This window comes from Marmota monax, unplaced genomic scaffold (genome assembly GCF_021218885.2).
Source record: "Marmota monax isolate L192 unplaced genomic scaffold, Marmota_monax_Labrador192_F-V1.1 WCK01_AAM20220418_F8-fsc00092, whole genome shotgun sequence".
Taxonomy (NCBI): domain Eukaryota; kingdom Metazoa; phylum Chordata; class Mammalia; order Rodentia; family Sciuridae; genus Marmota; species Marmota monax.
Genome location: NW_026692583.1, coordinates 2,238,448 through 2,254,895, shown reverse-complemented (window position 1 = coordinate 2,254,895; position 16,448 = coordinate 2,238,448). Strand labels below are relative to the sequence as shown.

At 47.5% G+C, this 16,448-nt stretch overlaps 1 protein-coding gene across 1 annotated transcript; it reads right to left on the bottom strand.

The window, feature by feature from the left end:
- Positions 1 to 4,270: 4,270 nt before the first annotated feature.
- Positions 4,271 to 6,257, bottom strand: Il31 (interleukin 31). The gene is made up of 3 exons (XM_046445986.1): positions 6,242 to 6,257; positions 5,922 to 6,082; positions 4,271 to 4,654 (listed from the first exon to the last, which is right to left on the bottom strand). Exons 1-3 carry the CDS (start codon positions 6,255 to 6,257, stop codon positions 4,271 to 4,273), a joined length of 561 nt encoding a protein of 186 aa, XP_046301942.1.
- Positions 6,258 to 16,448: the final 10,191 nt, after the last annotated feature.

The following is a 16,448-nucleotide window of genomic DNA, read 5'->3' as shown; positions in this document are numbered from 1 at the left end:
GGAATTTCTCAGCTCTAGCAGTATCTTTTTTTTTTTTTTTGGTACTAGGGATTAAACCCAGGGACGCTTAACCACTGAGCTAAATCTCCAGGCCTTTTTATTTTTTATTTTGAGACGGAGTCTCACAAATTTGCTTAGAGCTTCACTAAGTGGCTGAAGCTAACTTTGAAATTCAGGTCATCCTGCCTCGGCCTCCCGAGTCGCTGGGATTACAGACATGTGCCACTGCACCCAGCTGCTCCAGCATAATCTTATGAGATCACTGACATAGATACCCTGTCATTGGCTGAAGCACTGTTGTGCACAAAAACCAAACTGTACACTGAAAATGAGTGACTTTGCCAGGTGCAGTGACACAACACCTGTAATCCCAGCGGCTCAGGAGGCTGAGGCAGGAGTTCAAAGCCAGTCTCAGCAAAATGCAAGGCACTAAGCAACTCAGCGAGACCCTGTCTCTAAATAAAATACAAAATAGGTCTGGAGATGTGGCTCAGTGGTTGAGTGCCCCAGTTCAATTCCTGGTACCAACAAACAAATAAAATGAGTGACCTTTCTAGTATGTAATTTGCATGTCAATAAAGCTGTGTGAAGGACAGATTCCAGGGACCAGCCCAGACCTACTAAATCAGAACCTCTGGTTGTAAAACCCAGGAATCTACATTTTACCCAAATACTCCAACAGGACCCAGCTGTCTACTTTGTTTGAAAAAATGGTAGGAATTTTGAGATGGTGGCAGAAACAGAAATTAAAATACTTTGGGGTCCTTCTGGACGTGGAGCCTGGTGACTGCCTCTGGGCTCCCCCCAGCTGGCCTTGCACCCCAGAGGAAGGTTTGAGATGCTCCATCCAGAGGACGGGGGAGTGTTCAGCGGCAGGCCTCTTCATCAGAGAAGCCAGTTGGGACCAAGCTGGGAGCTGGAGAGGAGAAATCAGAACATCACAGGGTTTCCTCTCCCAGCAAGAGCTGAGGTGGTTTTAATCAGAAGGCTGCAGCGAAGGACCCGAGTCCCGGGGCTGACTCATCTCCAGAGCTGTGGGTTTTCAGTAGCAGGAGAGAGACTGAGCCTGCTGCCAGGTTTGCCAGAAACCCGGGTCAGTCCACCAATCCACCTGTCCTGACTGATTCCAGCAGAGCTGGAGGAGATCAAGGGTACTAGGTGGCCGCAGAGCTGCTATGAGGCCATTGCTCCCTGGGGACCTGTCCCCAAAAGAGGCATAAGCAGCCACTAAGCGCTGGCCTCTGCTGCTCCTGAGCCTGGACCTCTGTGCGTTTGACACCTCTCCTAGCAAGAATTAATTTCCACCATCCCTGCAGGTTTAGGTCACTGGCTCAGGACTTAAAGTCTGCCTGTATTGTCATGGTCACAAGCCCACACCCTAGCTAGCCTCAGGGAGGCTGGGAAGGCAAATCTCTCCTATTGTCAGCTTCTATAGCAGGAAGTAGGCTTTGCTACCACCAAAAGGCTTCTCAGACTATCAAAACATAGCTCTCACATTGCGTGGGCAAGGTTTTATTTAACTTTTGGGAAGAAGACCACAGAGAGCAAGGCTGTCACCAGGCCATGTCAGAGAGGCCAGAACCAGTGGGACTGGTGACAGCCAGCTGGATGGCTTCCTGGAGGCAGTGTCAGGTCTCCCTGTCACCTTGCTGTTTCCCCTCCTGGGATCTGTTCTTGAGAAGCATCCCCCAAGCCAGACGCATTGATGCACAACTGAATCCCAGTGACTCCAGAGGCTGAGGCAGGAGGATCGCAAGTTCAAGGCCAGACTCAGAAACTTAGTAAGACCCTATCTCAAAATAAAAAAAAAAAATAAAAAAGGGCTGGGGACATAGCTCAATGGTAGAGTGTCCTGGGTTCAATTCCCAGTACCACACACACACACACACACACACACACACACACACACAGAAACATCATCTCCCAAACCTGCTGGGGTTAGGAGGGAGTGACAAGTTGACAGTTGAGCTCCTGGTCCTGGAGGAGGAGCCTAAAATATGTAGATATTCATTTGTTAAAACCACTACCATGATTTTACCGCTAGGGGAGATACTTCCATGCCATGGAAATTTCCTGTTTGTCTTTAAAGTTTCACCCATTTCAGCATCGTTCCGAGGATCTTGCCGGGGACCATAATGCCAAGATGCTGTGATGATTTCTGCTTTCCTCTTCCTTTCTCTGTTTATAATTAAGTCATTCTGTAAGGAAACTTTGACCCCTTCCCTCATTTACTTACCTAGTCAATTATTTATATCCTGATGGGCTCGTGGCTAGTTTGCTCTTTGAAAGATTTACAGTGGTCTTTTTTTAAAAACATATTTATTTTTTAGTTGTAGTTGGACACAATGCCTTTATTTTATTTATTTTTATGGGGTGCTGAGGATCGAAACCAGGGCCTCGCACATGCTAGACGAGTGCTCTACCACTGAGCCACAACCCCAGTCCCCTAGTGTTCTTTTTGCCTGTTTCCAAGTTTTGGATAACTTTTAAAAATAACAATGAAGGTATTCTGATACAGGAGAGTCAAAAAGGGTAACTGAAGGCCACCATGGGGGAGTTCTTGGAAGGACAACCTAAACATTGTCACTGGAGACTGGGTCATTGGGGGGCTCAAAAGCCAGGTGTGGGATTGGATCAGAGACACGCATGAGCAGGAATGAGCGGTCCAACACACAGCTGCCTGGGCCAGTCCTCCTGCGACCCACTTCTGCCTGGTTTGTGCGGGCCTTCTCTCTGGGCCTCGGGTTCCCCATAGTTAAGATGAGGACTGTTGAAGGTGCAGGTGGCTCACATCTGTGCTTCTCAGCTGAGAGAACATTGGGATGCCCTGCAGGGCTCGTGAGAACCCAGACTGCTGAGCTGGGGATGTGGCTCAGCAGTAGAGTGCTCGCCCGGCATGTGCAAGAGCATGTGCATTGGGCCCCCAGACCCACATGCACAAATGCACACACACTCACACACATGCGTGCACACTCACAACCAGAGTGCTGGCTCCAGTGTCCTACTATCTGAGCCAGTGGGCAAGGTCAAGGATTTGTATTTCTTTTCTTTTCTTTTTCTAGTTATAGATGAACATAATACCTTTATTTTATTTATTTTTTTTATGTGGTGCTGAGGATCAAACCCAGTGCCTCACACATTCGAGGCAAGTGCTCTACTGAGGCCCAGTCCCAGCCCCAGCCCCAGCCCCCAGATTTGTGTTTCTAATGCAGTGCCAAAGGCCACTGCTGCTGCAGGTCCACAGACCACACATGAGAACCATTGGTCCACAGGATCCCCAAGACACTTAACAGCTCTGGTCACACATTTTATTCAAGGCCTGGTGTGAGGAAGTCCCAGGTCTTTGCAGATGCAGAGGCCCTGGGAATCCACTGGGGAAGGTGCAGCAGCCACTGAGAAACTGCTCTGTGCCAGGCACGGCAGTCGGCACCTCTGAGACCCAGTCACCGCCCAGAGAGGGACAGAAGTCGGGTAGAGCACCACAGCTCAAGCTGGAATCTTGTTTCTACCACTTAACAACTACATGGCCTTGCCCAAGTGACCGAATGACATCCTGCCTCAGTTTCCCCACCTATACAAAAAGGACAGTGATGACATTTGCATGACCTGACATAAAGAAATGCTCCATAAACATTCATCAAAATGTTTTAAGCATAAATAAAAATGGAGCTGGGTGCTGTGGCGCACGCCTATAATCCCAGCAACTTGGGAGTCTGAGGCAGGAGGATCACAAGTTCAAGACCAGCCTCAGCAACATGCAAGGCCCTTTCTCAAAATTAAAAATTTTAAATTGCTGGGAATAAAAAAAAAAATCTCCGTGTTCGAGCACCCTGGGTTCGATCTCCAGCACCGAAAAACAAATAAACAAAACCCCATAGTTATGGCTGCACTTATTATGGAGTCTGTCCTGTGTGGGGAAACCGTGGTGCAAGAAGTGCTAGCTATTTACAGAAAGTCCCTGTCCTCCCTCAGCCATGCCACCACCAACCCAATTCCCACCCATTTCAACCCCCTCACCAAATCCAAAGCAGATGCCCATGAGAAAAATTCAATATAATTTATTAAATAGAGTCTGAGGGCTCCTCAGTACAATAAATATCAATAAATTAACAGAGCTGGCCTCTCCAGCTCTCACATATTAAAAAAATAATTCCATAAATACCAAGACGAATAACAAGGACATAACAGTAACAGAATCTCTTTCAAGTCAATCCAGACATTTAAGTCTCAGCGCCCCCAGGACTGGCCCAAGGCTCCTCGGCGTCCTCCTTTACTTCATGAGGGAGCACCTCTGACCCTCCTTTGGCAGGCTTTTTGTAAATGCTTCCCGAGTCTCGGCCATGCAGCCCGAGAACTGGTGGAGGACAGCCAGGATGAAGCTCTTCCCCTCATAGGCATCCCTGGAGGACGCGGGCGTGGTGGCCAGGGCCTCAGGGGTGCTGTCGTCTTTGAGCTTGTCAAGCTGTTCCAGAACGTCAGCGACCATCCCATCCATTCTGTCCACCCTGTCCGTCCTGTCCGCAGTAGTCTTCCTCAGGTACGCCTGGATGACCGAGATGTTGTGCGAGGCTTGGGGCCCCGGGGTGAAGCACGGCAGCGGGTATTTCTGGATTACCCAGGCTTGGCTGTCTGGCATGTCAGACTCATTCTTCCTCTGTAGGAAGGGGGGAGAAATGGCGGGCATGAGCACTGGCTGTGCAGTGTCACCCAGAGACGCTGACAGCTCATCAGCGGGAGCTTCCCCTGTGACAGACCTGGTGGGCACCCTATCCAACTGGTGCGACCACCCTCCGAGGCTGTGGCCAGCGCCAACCCCATTTCCAGAGGAAACTAGGCCTCTGTTGGTTTACGGAGCTGGCCCAGGATCAAGTGGCAGACCCAGCATTCCCAAGGCCATAGTTCCAAGCCTGTGTTTATAACCACTGCCCCATCCTGTCCCCTCGGCCCCATGTAGCTGAGGTCAGCTTGGGGGCTCCAGGGATGGAGACTAAGAGCAAATCTACATTTCCACACTAGCTCCCTGTTCTTGTCCCCCTGTATGAAAGCCACTTTGATTTCTTTGGCTGGTAGAGGATGATTTTATGCTTGCTTAAAAAGGTCCCCAAGAAACTAGGGAGAATTTTCAGAAACAAACTGAGGACTCAGGGCCACCCCCCTGTCCCTTGCCCCTTCCTAAGGACTAAGGCTTTCAGGTTAAATGGAATGATTAAGAGACCTCATCATCCCCAGCACATCCACCTCTGTATCTTAAAAAGCCAAGCCTAGGGTTTAAATGCCAGGGAGGGTAAGAAGAATACTGGTCTCATGATTGTATTAAGCTCTGGTATTTATTTGTTTAATCAAAGTTATCTAAGAGGCCCTGCCTTGAAGGCAACCCAAGAAAACCCAGTAGTATTCACATTTATTTAGTCTTCCACTCCACTGCCGGGGTCAGGTTCTATAGTCACTAGGCAGAGAAAGCAGCATGCACGCAGACCCTCATCTGCTCACGGCCACCCTTCTCTGATGGAAGAGACCCTCAGAAACCACTATCAACGCCCTGCATTGGCTGGGACATCCTCTGCAGCCCTGATGGACTTTTGCTGCTCAGAAGGTTCCTGCATGTAAGATGGCCCATCTCTGAGGGTGTGCTCAGGCAGGAGAACTCAGATAATAGTACCGTGAACCCAGCAGGCTTGAGATAGAGGCGCGTGAACACACACCCGGCTGGAAACCACTGAGGTTGTGACTCTGGCCGACCTTGTCTCCCTCCCCACTGCAGTTCACTGTCTTAAACATTCCTCCTTAGCTCATCTCCTTCTTCCCTGTCCCTTCCTGGGATACCCACAGCTAGATCAGATCTGGAAAGAGCAGCTGCTTCTGGGGGCAACCGAAGGCTTTTTAAATAAGTGCTTTGGAAAAGATATCTCTAGGGCACTTACGTAGTCTTGCAAAAGCTGTGTCGACAGGTTATCCAAATTCTTGAGTATCAGCTGCACTTCACATACCGTTGGCCCATTGCTGGGCCTATCAGTGGGGAACGTGTGGATGGACGTCCAGGCTGACACACAGCACAGCAGCATCAGTGCAGGCTTCGTGGGTCCTGGAGAAAGAAGAAGCTGTGAGGCACACAGAGCAAACCCCCTGCCCGCCTGTCCTCAGTCACAGAAACCAGGTGGAACAACCGCTGGTGGAGCCCTTCTTTCCAGAAGCTTCCTCCCTGGGGGAGACAAGACCATGCCCGAGAGTCAGCGTGAGGTACCTGTGACAGAGATCATGGTGAGAGAGGAGGCGCAGCTGGCCTTGGCAATGACCTCTGGAGCCAGATGTGCTTGGCATGGCCCCCAGGAGATATATAAAGGGTCAGCGTGAGGAAGAGGAGTAATCGATGTCCCGCCCATGGCAAAACCATTGCTCAGCTTTTCTCCAGAAAACACTTTCAAGATTCTGCCAGCCCGGGCTGGGTGAAAGTGGGGCTGGAAGGAAATGCTGAGGTTACCCTCACGACAGCCGGAGGCCTGACGCAGAGAGCCACCAGCACCCTGCACAGGAAGGCGCCCGCCACTCGGCCTTTTCTTCTTGGAAAGAGCTGTTTGATTTGACTAGAGGAAATTCTGAAGCCCAGAGTTGACAGGCACAACCACCAAGGAACAAGTGACTTACGGGGATTGAGGGTCAGTGCCCAGGGGGATTTTCTGGGGAGATCAGGTGGAGGGTGCATAGGCTTGGAGCTGGTGGGGGAGATCTGTGGACTGCGTTATCTTTGGGAATTTCTGAAGCGTGCCCAGGCTGTGTGCGGGGATGGCCCTCATAACCACTGTGGGTACCGTGAGTCAAAGGCCTTGGATATCCCTGGACTCTCAGCTGTACCTTGCAATCCCAGGCCCTAGAACCAGAACCCAGGATCAAGAGCCACTGAAATCATTTATACCTACTTTGAGTGCTAACTTTTTTAAAAAATGTTTAATTTTTAGTGGTAGATATATATAATACCTTTATTTTATTTATTTTTATGTGGTGCTGAGGATCGAACCCAGGATCTTGCACGTGTGAGGCGAGCGCTCTACTACTGAGCCACAACCCCAGCCCCTTGAGTGCCAACTTTGAACAAGTCCTCTTCTAGGGTCGTAGGAATGGCAGCAAACAAGTTGGACAAGATCCTGTCCTCAAAGATCTGGCACTGGAGTGGGGTAGGGACAGCAATTAAAAAATTAACAAAAAGGGCTGGGGTTGTGGCTCCGTGGTAGAGCACTTGCCTGACATGTGTGAGGCACTGGATTCAATCCTCAGCACCACATAAAAATAAACAAATAAAATAAAGGTATGCTGTTCATCTACAACTACAAAAAATAGTTTTTAAAAAATTAACAGGGGGGGCTGGGGATGTGGCTCAAGCGGTAGCGCGCTTGCCTGGCATGCGTGGGCCCGGGTTCGATCCTCAGCACCACATACTGTTAGAGTCTGTAAACAAGTCAAAATAACACCTGGCATTTTGCCAGGGGAATGTTAGAGTTCATAAACAAGTCTGGATGGTGCCTGGCAAAATGCCAGAGGGAGTGGTTTGAGAAGTAACAAAAGCGAGCCATTAAGTGTGGAGATTCCTGATTGGTTGACTGATGTATCTAGTTTATGCTAATTGGATGAGCTGTGTGGAATGTATAAATACTGCTCCTGTCCTGCAATAAACGGCTTCCACTCCTGCTGTACCAACGTACACAAGTTATTCGTCACCCCCCTGATTATTCTGCTGCAGCCGGACTGCGGCAACATACAAACAAAGATGTTGTGTCCGCTGAAAACTAAAAAATAAATATTAAAAACTCTCTCTCTCTCTCTCCCTCTCTCACTCTATCTTTAAAAAAAAAAATTAACAGGGGCTAGGGATGTGGCTCAAGCGGTAGCGCGCTTGCCTGGCATGCGCGGGGTGCTGGGTTCGATCCTCAGCACCACATAAAAATAAAATAAAGATGTTGTGTCCACTGAAAACTAAAAAATAAATATTAAAAAATTCTCTCTCTCTCTCTCTCTCAAAAAAAAAAAATTAACAAAGAAGCCAGGAGAGGTGGCACACACCTGTAATCCCAGAGGCTCGGGAGGCTGAGACAGGAGGATCACAAGTTCAAAGTCAGCCTCAGCAAAAGCGAGGTGCTAAGCAACTCAATGAGACCCTGTCTCTAAATAAAATACAAAATAGGGCTGGGGATGTGGCTCAGTGGTCCAGTGCCCCTGAGTTCAATACCGAATCAAAAAAAAAAATTAACAAAGAAACAAGAAAGCACCCAGGTAATAAAAGCTATAAAAATAAAACTACATGATTGGTTAATGAATAATGGGTGAGATACTTTGAGAGCGGGGGTCAGAAGAAGTCTCCTTGAGAACATGACATTTAAACTGAGACCTGAAAGGTAAGAAGAACCTATCAGGGAAAGATCTGGGGAAGGCAGAGGGGCTGCGGAATGTGCTCCCAAGAGCAGGGAGAAGGTTGTGGTCGCCGGAGTGTGAGAGAGGTGGGCAGAGGCCAGGTCATGAGGGCCTCGAGGCCATGATAAAGAACTTGGGTTTTCTTCCAAGTGGGATGATGTCACAGGAAAGCAGGGACCTGAAACTCCACACCTCAGTTCTTGTGTTCCAATGAAAGAAGATTTGAAGTCAGACACCAAAATTCATGCAAGAGAACTTTGTTAGAAGTGAAAATGAGGTGAAAAAAAAGTCAAAGAAAAGTGAGGCGTAAGCAAAAAGCACTCTCAAGGGAGAGAGTGGTCATCTCCAAGAAGAGAGCAGCACAGGAGACAACGCTGTCCCCAGTTTTATTACTATTTGATGTTTACCAGCAGAACTGGGGACAACCTTTGGGGGACCACTCTTTGCCAATCAGGTCTTCCACTCCTCCTTCACTCACCTCAGGCGGTGGAGTTTTTGACCTTGTTGGTCCTCTCCAGAACTGTCATGGTGGCCTTCCTATTTAGGGGGGCTTCACAGGTCAATCCCATGTTAACGAGGACGCTGGGATCCATAACTGATCAGAAGTTACCTTAGTGCACCTGTGCTACCAAAGGTACCTTCCTTCCCAGGCAAATGGAGACAGTGTTAGCCATAATCCCTAGCTCCAGCTCCATACCAACCTCAGTGGACCCTGCCAAGAGTTAGTCCCAGGAATCCTTTACTCTGGACGGGTCTTCCCACTAGCTCCTTGGCTTCTGTTTATTTTCTACTAATTAACTACCACCCTTTGCTCTCTTGTCTACTTTGGAAGTAGTCGAAAGAAGGGCCCTAAATAATTTAAAGAATACTCTTGACCTGGCCTGCATCTCACAGCTCATTGCTAGCTAATCCCTAACAATAAGATCCCAGTGGGTGGCTTTAGGTAGAAAAATACAGGATCTGCTATATTTTAAAATTAGAGAGAGAACAAAACCAACCAGACAACCAACCCAGGCCATTGAGTAGAGAGTGGGGAGCGGGAATCACTATGGAAGCAGGTGGACCAATGAGGAGGTTGTACAGCTTTCCAGGTGCCAGGTCCAGCCTTTCCAGCTTGGCCCAGGGCAGAGAGGCTGGAGACGGAGGTTACAGGACTGGCTGATGGGAAGTTGTGGAAGTGAATTAAAGAGATGACTCAAACTGGATGAGGTGGCGCATGCTCCTAATCCCAGCAACTTGGGAGACAGAGGCAGGTGGATCGCAGGTTGGAGGCCAGCGTGGGCAGTGATACCCGGTCTCAGTATAAAAAATAAAAAGGGCTGGGGGTGTCCTCAGTGATAAAGCACCCCTAGGTTCAATCCCTAGTACCAAAAAAATTAATTAAGATTAAAAAAGTGGGGGCTGGGATTGTGGTTCGATGGTGAAGCCCTTGCCTAGCACATGTGAGGCCCTGGGTTCGATCCTCAGCACCACATAAAAATAAATAAATAAAATAAGGTCACTGTGTCCATCTACAACTAAAAAAAATATTTTAAAAGAATAAATTTTAAAATAAAGGTATTGTGTTCATCTACAACTAAAAAAAAAAAAACAAATTTTAAATGGAAGAGGTGGGTAGAAGAGGAAGTCCAAGAGATTCCAAGCATGAGAAGGACTCAGCTGCCATTTTGCTGGCTCAAAAATGGAAGGGGCCATGTGGAAAAGTGTGAAAAGGAAGCAACGACTTGGCCAACAACTTTGATCTTGGGAGAGGAGCCTGAGCCTTAGATGAGAAAGTCAGCCCCAGCCAATACCTTCCTTTGAGTCCAGGAAGCCCCTGTCTGCAGGGTGCCAGACTTTGGACCTACAGAAACAGTTAATTTGCAGTTAGTGCAACAGGGAAGAACACAGTCCTCAGTGGTCTTGTGTTGCCAGCCCTACAGATTCTTTTCAGTTTTCCTTTCATGATCCCTCTATGGGATGTAGTAATGCCAACACTTTTCACCTTCTTTATTTTATTTATTTATGGTTTTGAGGATTGAACTCAGTGAGTGCCTTCCACATACTAGGTGATGGCTCTACCACTGAAATACATCCCCAGCCACTTATTTCTTCTTAAAAACCTACCTCTTCCTTTTTTAAAAAAAAATATATATTTTTTTAAACACTTATTTTTTAGGTATAGATGGACACAACACAATGCCTTTATTTTTATGTGGTGCTGAGGATCTAACCCGGGTCCTGCCTGTGCTAGGGGAACGCTCTACTGCTGAGCCACAATCCCAGCCCCTTTAATAATTTTTTAAGTTGTAGGAGGACACAATATCTTTATTTATTTATTTTTATGTGGTGCTGAGATTCGAACCCAGTGCCTCACACATGGAAGACAAGTGATCTACCACTGAGCTACCACTCCAGTCCCCTACCTCTTCCTTTCTGTAACAATGTTATCCTGACACTCTGATAATGCCTTCTCTGTATTTGAGACTCAGTACTGGCCTGCGGAGCCTTTTATGGACTATCTCCAAGGTGTCCACCTTGACATATATTTCCTATACTTTAATGATTCTCTCCTTCAAATTCTGGGTCTAACGGTCCACCTGAATGTCCCACTTGTACCTCCAACTCAACATACCCAAAGGTGAGGCTCTGAGCCAGGGGAGCAGTGATATCGAAGATGAAGAGGTGTGGATCAAGTGGAAAAACGTACAAGAGGTAAAATTCATAAGAGGTGATGATTGACTGGATATGGAGATGGTGGGATGGGAGGAACTGAGGATGGCTTCCAGGTTTCTGGTTTGGGCAACCGGAGGGATATTGGTTCTACAAGAAGAGAGGATTGCTGGGAGAAGAAGCATTTGGGGCTTGAGGAAAGTGACCCCTGAGTCTTGTACCTGGTGAGGTAGAGGTGTTAGGGAACTCTCAGGTGAGGACACACAGAGGGACATTGTACATTTGCATTTGGAGCCTAAAGGAAGGAATGGAGATTTAAACTTGGGTGCCATGAATACGTTGTGGTTGATAAAACTGTAATCCTCTAAGAGATACCATTCCAAGAAACAGAAGCCGAGTGTGGAGGCTCCGTCAGTGGAACAGGAATAGGAAAAGGATTTAGCAGTATTAGAAGGCATTCTCAGGAGCAAAAGTACAAGAAATCATGTTGTCATGGAAAGAGATAAGAAGTGGTTTTTCCAGAAAGAGGAAATGGTTGGCCTCATCACAGGCCATGAAGAGGTCAAAAAGATAAGCCTGAAGAGATTCACTAGGTCTGGCAACATGAGGTCATCACAGGAACTTTCTAGGGGGTGTTAAACAAATTGTTGGGGTGGAAGCCAAATTGTAGCCGTTCAGTGTGGTGAGGGAAAGGTAAGCACAGGCCATTCCCTCAAGGAGCATGCATGAGAGAGGAGAAAAGAGAGAGAGCAGCGGCTGGAGGGAGAGTGGGATCGAAGGTGGCAGTGGATTCCTGGTTGAGTCCCTTCTGCTGCGTGTCTTGAGGTGCAAGGACCACCCAGACGACTTCAGACCCCCAAATCTGCTTCACTTGCTTTTTGGGACTTGCTTTTAGTTAACTTTACGAATCACAAATTTTGGAGGTCATGCAACTGAGCGGGCTCTGTAATGTGACACCTCTGACGTGCAGGTCATGATGGTAATAGTTACTCAGGTCCTTTTAGGGATTTGAAGGCCATTTTTATCAAAACTGCCAACTCTTCCCTGGGGACTGCACAGGTGATCAATAAGTGACCTTTGGAGGTCAGAAGGCTGAAAACCCCATCCTTACACCACACTGATGCCTGCATTTTTGAACCATCTTCTCTTGAAGAGGGAAGATAGATTCTACATGTGTGGCCCACCATGATGTGACCTCTGATCACCTCTCTCCACACCTTAAATCACCCTGCTTCTTTATCCCATAAATGTCCCCAAACCCTATCCTTGGGGATATGGATTTGAGACTGGAGTCTCCTGTCTTAGTTGCCTTGCAGATAAACTCTGTTGTACAACTCATCATTTCTGTGACTGCAAAATGGCCTGGCGTGGTCACCCTCTTTGAGCCCTTGACTCCTATCCCATGACTGATGTGCCATTGAGTAGATGCCTGTTGGGATCTTGATCTGATGCCAGTGGGCAGCTCCACAGTGGGACTCCAGCAGAACTCTGACCTGCCCCGCAGGCTGCTCTTCCTTGACTGCACACCTCCCCAGTCGCTTCACTAAAATCCCAGGAGCCATCAGTCCTTCATGTTGCTGTGTTTATTTATTTATTTATTTAAAGTTTTTTACACCTTTACTTTATTTATTTATTTTTATGTGGTGCTGAGGATCGAACTCAGGGCCTCGCACGTGATAAGTGAGCTCTCTACACTGAGCCACAAACCCCTCTCCAATTTTGATGTATTTATATCACTGTGGATACCTGGGTGTTTATTTGATCCTTTCAAAGGACATATGGTCATCTTTTTGCCTTATTTCCCAGTTTGAGGATACTTTTGAAGCCAGATTTAAAGTTAGGTAGCCAGTGTAGTTAGGTAAATCGGGTCTAATATTGAGTAAAATCAAAAATGGAAGCCATGTTCAGGAAAAGCAGAACAACTCTTGGAATGTTAATGTCCCCAAGGCCCAGAGCCCATCCCAAAGAAGTGTTAATGAAACAGCTCCCAGCAAACTTGAAGATGCTGACTCAAAAGTCCTTCCTGCCCAGATTACTTCTTTGGCCCACCTGTGCCCCACCCTTCGGGCCTTCCCACCTACATTATATCACTGAAAGAACTATAAAATGGGGAGACAACCGCACTTCCACGAATTCCATCTCTTGGGTCCCCTTCTTCCTCTTGGAGAAGTCTTTTCTGCTGTCCTTTAATGAACTTCTACTTTCCACTCTGACCTTGCCTCGGCGTGCTTCTCTGGTGTTATACTTCAACATTGGGGAAGGAAGGACTCGTCACTGGTCAACAATGGTAACATATTGGAGGTTCCACCGAGATTCTATACCGAGGTAAGCACCTCTCCACACATCACATGTCTGTCTGAGGGCCTCTCCACACACCACATGTCTGTCTGAGGTGCATCTTTCTCTTTCTTTCTGGAGGGTAAGGTGGGCACCCGATGGCTACTTAAACTCAATTAGTGCAGCCGCCACTCTTCAAGACTCGGGTGAGGTTTCCCAGCCTAGGCAGCTCTCAATCACCTGTTCAATATAGAGCAGGTATGTTGGGTTCTGCCAAAGCCGCTTCCAACTTTTCTGGTCTGGGCCCAGAGAGCAATTGGCGTGAGTACACAGTGTCCCTAATCCCGATCTGCCTTGGATGCGTGGAGGTGGAGGAAGGAATTTGGAACAACTGCAGAATTCCTGTCTGGGTTACGCTCAGATGTATTCCTAAGGTTCCTTTCTCTTGAGCCCCCTTGCGACAGCCCTAAGGGGTATCTAGGGTGATCGGTAGATGAATGGCACTGAGGGAAAGCCCCAATCACACTTGCCTCCGTGTGGGCTACGCAACACTCCCAACTCCGCATCCATTCCCTCCTGGATGCTCCCCTTCCTTCCTCGGTCAGAAATTTTAGCAAGTCAGGTTGTAGGACTGAGAGAAAGGCATGGGATAATTAGTAAAAGCTGCCCAGGTTCCCTAAGGTGCATAGGTAACTTTCACTAGTCTGTTCTACCGCTTTGATGTTTAAAATGTGCTGTGTTCTCTTTAAGCTGCTAGAGGGAGGCTTTTTTAGAATCAACTCTTCCGGTAGTCTCTCCAGTAAAAAGCGCTACCTTACAACCAGTAGAAGTCCCTTACCCTCAGGAGGTTCCTTTAGTCTACAGAGCAAAGGCAACAAGATGAGTGTGTGATTTTCTTTTGCTGTGGGTATTTAGTGGCAGGGAGGAGAGCAGTAAGGCCCTTAAGTCTGAATCCTCCCAGGGTCTCTGGCACAGGGCAAACTGAGACCCCAACACTTTGCCAAAGGGGACCAGAAACATGCTTGGCAAAGCAAGGCGAGAGACGGGTTTTCTGGACCGTTTAGGAAGCTCAAGCTTAGGAGACATCCCTAATGAGAATAAGAACAGTTTTCTCTGGTGCAGGCGCCTGAGTCCTGTTTTTTTCTCTTCTCACTCAGATGGGAGCTTCTCTCTCCAATATGCCAGGTGCATCACTAACCTGCATACTGAAAAATTGGGATAGATTTGACCCTCAGATGCTCAAGAAAAAGCACCTTATTTTCTTCTGCCGCCAGGCCTAGCCTCAATACAAACTCCCTGATGGAGAAACCTGGCCACCAGAGAAAAATCAATTTTAATACAATTTTACAGCTTGATAAATTTTGCAAAAAGGAACGGAAATGGTGGTTTTTTCTTTGCTCTAAGGGAAAACCCTAAATTATGCCAACAATGTAAAGTAGACTTAGCTATGATATCTGCCATGAAGAGAGAAAATCTTGGGGACTCACCTACTGAGGAAAAAGAATCAGGAGGACCCACAAAATCTCCATCTGCTGTTGGTGCGCAACAACAGCCCTCCTGTCCTCCATATCCTGGCCTCTCTGCATCTGCCCCAACAGGCAGACCAAATATATTACCTCTCCAGGAGATGCCAGGAGGAGAATTTGGGCCAATCAAAGTACATACCCCCTTCTCCCTTCAAGACCTAAAGCAGATAAAAACAGACTTGGGGAGATTTTTGGAGGACCCAGATAAATATATTGAGATATTTCAAAACTTATGCCAGGTATTTGACCTCACCTGGAAAGATATTTTGCTATTACTCAACCAGACCTTGACTTTCAATGAGAAGGAAGCAACCCTGAGAGCAGCTGAGGAATTTGGGGATGACCTACACCTTGCTCCTTCCCCAGCAGAACAGACTAGGAGCAAACCTTGTCATCCATCTGGAGCACAGGCAGTTCCCAGAAATGATCCTGAGTGGGACCCAAATTACGAGCAAGATGCTTGGAAAATTAGCCATTTCCAAGTGTTGATCCTTGAGGCCCTTAGGAGAATCAAGTAAAAGCCCATTAACTATTCTAAGATTTCAGAAATTACTCAGGGACCTCAGGAAAGCCCTGCTATTTTCATGGAGAAACTCAGAGAGGCAATGAGAAACACACCACCGTGGATCCTGAATCCACAGAGGGCCAGTTACTTTTAAAGGACAAATTTATCACTCAGTCAGCCCCAGACATTCGGAGGAAGTTACAAAAATTGGCATATGGCCCTGATCAATCTTTAGATAACATCCTCCGACTTGCTACTTCGGTTTTTTATAATAGAGATATAGGGGGGAAAAAAGGAGAAAGAGCTCAGAGACAGAAAAAGAACTGAAGCGCTGGTATTTGCTCTTAGAGGAGTAAGCTCCCAAGGTGAAGGAGGAAGACAAAATGCTCCTCAATCCACAAAAGGGACTTGTTTCCATTGCGGAGAGGAAGGACACTTCAAACGGGATTGCCCAAGAGCCAAGCGACCACCTCAAAGGCCCTGCCCTAAATGTCAAGGCAATCACTGGAAGAGTGACTGTCCTCAGGGACATAGGTCCTTGAAGCCAGACTCCTCCACACAGGCCTGACGGGCCCGGGCTCGATTCTGGCTCCCGTAACTCCTATCACCACAGTGAGCCCTGGGTATGCTTCTCTGTAGGGAGCCGAGAGGTCAACTTCCTCTTAGATACTGGTGCCAGTTATTCTGTGCTCACCTCTTACCCTGGACCTCTTTCCTCTAATACTGTAACCATACAAGGAGTGTCTGGATGGCCTATTACCAGAAGGTTTACTCCCCCACTGAGTTGTGAGTGGGACGGGGTGATGTTTTCTCATGCATATCTGATAATCCCAGAATGTACTACCCCTTTATTGGGAAGGGACTTACTTTCAAAACTTCAGACATCCATTACAATGAATTTAGGACCGAAAGGACCATTATGTTTGCCTTTATTAGAAAGTAATATAAACCCTGAAGTGTGAGCTACTGAAGGCAAAATTGGAAGGGCAAAAAGTGCAGTTCCAATCAAAATAGTCTTAAAAGACCCTTCTGTCTTTCCACATCAGAGACAATATCCCCTATGCCCAGAGGCAAAAAAGGGCTTATTG